This window comes from Cyprinodon variegatus, unplaced genomic scaffold (assembly GCF_000732505.1).
Source record: "Cyprinodon variegatus isolate N-32 unplaced genomic scaffold, C_variegatus-1.0 Scaffold1365, whole genome shotgun sequence".
Classification (NCBI taxonomy): Eukaryota; Metazoa; Chordata; class Actinopteri; order Cyprinodontiformes; family Cyprinodontidae; genus Cyprinodon; species Cyprinodon variegatus.
The window spans coordinates 138,493-143,186 of NW_015151818.1; the positions used below are offsets into that span (position 1 = coordinate 138,493).

The 4,694-nt window shown below is 41.7% G+C and overlaps 1 protein-coding gene across 1 annotated transcript; it reads right to left on the reverse strand.

The window, feature by feature from the left end:
- Nucleotides 1-247: 247 nt before the first annotated feature.
- LOC107103038 (arf-GAP with dual PH domain-containing protein 2-like) lies at nt 248-4,167 on the reverse strand. The gene is made up of 7 exons (XM_015402552.1): nt 3,903-4,167; nt 3,447-3,577; nt 2,812-2,903; nt 2,248-2,336; nt 1,371-1,483; nt 1,136-1,282; nt 248-1,056 (listed from the first exon to the last, which is right to left on the reverse strand). The coding sequence occupies exons 1-7, from the start codon at nt 3,988-3,990 to the stop codon at nt 844-846; spliced, it is 873 nt and encodes a 290-aa protein (XP_015258038.1). The 5' UTR covers nt 3,991-4,167; the 3' UTR covers nt 248-843.
- Nucleotides 4,168-4,694: the final 527 nt, after the last annotated feature.

Sequence of the window (4,694 nt, forward strand, 5' to 3'; positions counted from 1 at the left end):
GGAGGAGCGGCCGGGACAGAGGTGAGTGACAGGAAGCTTTGGGAGGTTCTGGGAGGCAAAGTTAGTAGAAGGCGGGACTAAGAACCAGAGGGGGCGGAGCTGGGAACGCTGCAGGCAGAAGGAACAGGCTCTGCTGAAAGTTTGGTCAATCTTGAAAGTTTTTTAGCATTTCTAATCTCTCTATTCTAAGAGTATAGGGTTAGGGTTAGGGCTGCAGCATTCTGAGCTCAGCGTGTTTTTTGCACGAATTTTTTCTTGTAAAAAACGGATTTAATTTTTTTTATTTTTCATAATTAGTGGATTGTCTGATTGACGATGACTTTATTGAGAGATTCTTCAATCGGATCTTAATGGCTGCTTCTCAGACAACTTTAATATTCATGTTTGTATCTATGAAATATTTTTTGTTTATTTTTATTTGTAAAACCAGAAATATATGACATCTTCCACCCACTTCACAAGGATGTACTGCTTTCTGGTCTTACCGCTAAAAACCCTGAAAAACTGCATCAATCTATCAAAATTGGAAAATGTTTGGATTATGATTCAAAGTTCCAGAGTAAATGGTTTTAATTTGCTGGAAATCTTAAAGGAAGGATGGATATTTAGTATAAATACTACAGAATGGGCAGAAATGCTCCAGGTGAAGAAAACACAGAAGTGAAAAAGTGTCCAAAGGTAACGAGGTGCAGGCAGCTGATGCTGGGAGCTGCAGGTGAAGGGAGATGATTCACCTGTAAAAGCAGCAGATGAGAGGAGAGATGAAAAGCTAACAGCAGCTATAAACGAGGCGCAGAGGCTTCCAGCTGGAAATAGCAGGAACTAAAATATCTACGTGATAAACTAGAGTGAAAGCTGCGTCGCAGCGCGATCATGTGACGCTGCTTCAGCTCGACTGTCCGACTCATCATTCATGCTTCGATTCCATCCTTTGAAGCTCAGGATGTGAAAGTAGCAGAAAAGTCGTCTCACATCAGTGTGTTGCAGAGTGGGGTGTTTCCTGTGGAGGTAGGCCAGGCGCGTGGCACGGATGGCGTTGAAGAAGGAGACGATGACCTGGAGGGAGGGAGAAAGGCATGATGGGAATGTCTCTTTTTCTTTGCAACAGTGGAAGAATGAAGATGTTTTGCCTCACCTGCCCGTTGTCATGGTAAACAAACAGGTTCCTGGTGCGCTCGTCATCCAGGTAGGAGATCTGCAGCCCATGAGCATGACCCATCTTCTCTGGTTGGAAATGTGCATTCAGATCCTTCATGCTGATCACTGCTTTGGGAACCTTGGACTTGGTTTTGGGTTGAATGCAGATTTAGAGAGACGGCACATAGAAATATGCGCCTAGAAATGACATAATGTCTTTTGAGGGAACTCACATCCTCCTTTGTAAAGTATCTGAGGGTGAAATCCCTCTGAGACAGCTGGAAGGTTCTCTTCAGATACTGCTTGTTGTCTTTGCCCTTCTTCCAGAGTGTGGATTCAAACAGATCTAGAGCACATAGATCAGGAAAACCATTGAACATCCAGCTTTTTGCTTCAATGACATAGAAATATACACCCTGTAAAATAAAGGATGCTGCTTTATCTAATAAAACCTGCTGCAGCCACTCTGTCTGCACTGAGGAAGGTTGACTCACCTCAGCATGCTGGAGGCTCCAAGGTGAACTAACAGCATAACTAAGTAAGTCTGACCACCTAATCTGCACAATAATTGGTGATTGAACTTTTTATTACGGCTTTATCTTATTCTAAGACATAAAAACGTGAATTGAATAATTTAATTACACATCCACCTCTCAAAGTGGGACTAGAGCAACAGAGAGAGAAATGCAGACGGACGAATTGTTGTTCCATAAAGTCCAAATCTTCTGACCTTTCATTCAAAGCTAGAAGGAAAATGGAGAACTGGGAATAAATTGACCTCTGAGCTGATTGGTTTGGCAAAAACGCTGTTCTAGCTCCATTTTAGAGACATAAACAGCGTTGAAACGTCGTCTTCTAAAAACATCCAAGTACTACGTGACTAACTGACTTCTTAATAATAATAATAATTTAACTTTATGGATCTCACATTGGAGAAATTTATCTCTGCATTTAAACTCCCCTAAATGTTAAACTCCTTCTTGCTTGATGATGTAATAAAGAATTGCCAGAACTAGTAGAAGCTTTCCGGAACATTCAGCCTGAACGCTTCTCAGATCTCCAACCTTTGGCCGAACGTTCCTTCTGCTCCTGGAAAGGTTCAACAGTTACCTTGATTGTAAGTTTGCAGAAAGTCGTTTCTTTCTCCAGTGAACTCCCTTCTTTCATACTTTGCACGGATCCATTGGTCCTTCAGAACACTGAAGCAAAGCAAAAACATTTCCATTTGCTTTCACCAGGATTTACACAATCATTCGCTCAGGTTTGTGTCCAATCACCAAATTATTCTCCTCTGCCGTTCATTAAAAGGACAGATGAGTCCTTGCCTACGACCTATGCTAACACCACCTATGCTAACACCACCTATGCTAACACCACCTATGCTAACACCACCTATGCTAACACCACCTATGCTAACCCTAACCACTGCAACTAATGTAAATTTAAGCTAGTAATTTTTTCTTAAAATTAGTTCATTTTTATTGAATTGAGGAGGTAAGTGAGACACTTTGAATGGAACAATTTACGTTTAAATTAAGAAAAAACTGTTGCAAAAATCATCTTATCTGCCAGCTCACATTAAAGGTAAATATTCTTAATTTAAGAAATGTTTACTTATTTCTAGATCATTTTTCCAGTGTGAGGTGAAATAAAAAAGGTGAAATAAAAACTCACATGCAGTCGTGATGCCGCGGCCTGTAATAGAAGGACGGGACACACTTCTCAAAAACAGCTTTGGCAGCAGTATTTCCCATCTGTTGCATGAACTGAAACCACAGAATGACAGGTTTTAGGAGGACAGCGCATGTTTTTCAGCTTCCTTCCTATTTTTAAACCAAACTTTTAGAAATCTGTGTTTATTGAATAGTTGCTGCAGGTTAGAGGTGGATTATCACTTATTTCCAATTAGCTGAAATCCTGGACAGTAAAATGTTTCACCTGAAAGGAGAATTACAGTTTTGGGTCAAATGTTAGAACTTCAAAAATGTTTCAATATTTATCAAGAACTCCTTTGCGGTCCTAAGTTGCTACCATGGTAACCTGCACACAGGGGTTAGTAAAGGAGTGTGATAATAAGCAAACCGAGGTTCTTCAAAAATATTCTTCCAACTGTGAAAACATAAAATCTACAACAGATCACTTTATAATAAGACTTTTAGGCCAAATATGAAGCAAATAATTCTAAAGTTGATGCAACAAATCAGAGAGTTTCGTTTAATGAAAATGTGTTGCATGCGAATTGAAACAACAAACAAACAAGGAAGCATAATTTGAATCAATGAGAAATGAAGCAAAGTTCCCATCTCTACCTGAACTAAAGAGTCTTCCCAGTAATCCAGGCGTATGGATTTCACTCTGCTGACTGAGGGCAGGTTACGGTGCATCCCAGAACAGTTCAGGCACACAAACACGCCGAGCGTGTACGAGGCCCAGTCAGGCTCTGCGAGGGCGAACCAACATGTGGGAAGAATGAAAGGAAAAAAACCAGATCATTTTCTGTTCTACAGGTAGCGTGGCGGAGGCTTCCTTTCAAAGGGTTGGCTGATCGCTCTAAGAGGAACAATTAGGTCATAACGCAGCTACATAGAGTCCCTGCTTCCCTAAATCACACTCAAACGGGACCAAAGCAATAGAATCTGGGTTTTTAAACATTTGCTTCTAGCTGCTCTTTACTGTTATTAAATGATAGCACTGAAACAAGGAATTAAAGAAATGAAGGTTTTAAAAAGTCCAGATTTTCCCCCTGCAGCTGAGGGCGTACTCACCAGGAGCAGCACAGTCAGCACACAGGTCGTTTCCCGCCTGCTGCACCAGATCCAGCAGGATTCGGTTGTTTCTTCCCTGACCGGCCATAGAGGAAAGCTGCCTGTTTCTACCAGCAGATTCAGCTACTAGGTATCAACTCCATGCTGGTTCCAGCTCTGCTCGGCGGCAGCTAGAAAACGCTGCTTCTTCTCACTGGGCCGGTATTTCCTCTTAGCAGGGCAGCATCATGAAGTTAATTGTTCTGCATACAAAACACAGACATCCAGAAATAACCGAGAAAGGAAGTGAAAGAAACGTCAGTCGGCCTCACAGTGACTGACTGACCGTATCAGCCCTCTGGCTCATATAAAAGGTTGGAGTTTGACTGGAATGGGGGAGTCCTTATCAGTCACTCTGTTACTCTATAACAGCTGGAGAAGCTGGCGGCTGACGGATACAGACTGTTTGACCAAACTCTGCTTGATCAGAGATAATGTTTAAGAGATTCATTGATTTTCATCCAAGACGAGGTTTGGATGTTTGGTGGAGCAAGACGTGAACCTGCAGGTTCCAGACTAGCACCTTTAGCACTGAGGGTGAAGCTGGGGAGGGATTGTTCACCAGGACAAAGGGAGGAAAGGTTTGGACAAACTTGGACAATAAACTATAGAGAATAAGGAAGCAGCCGATAGATGTTTGAGCAGAATGTGAACATAAAAGGTTAAGAGTTTCATTTTAAAGCCACTAAACTGAGAAAAGCAGAGAGGTCGTCTTTCTCATCCCTGAAGAGGTTTAACCTTTTAGTAACTTTA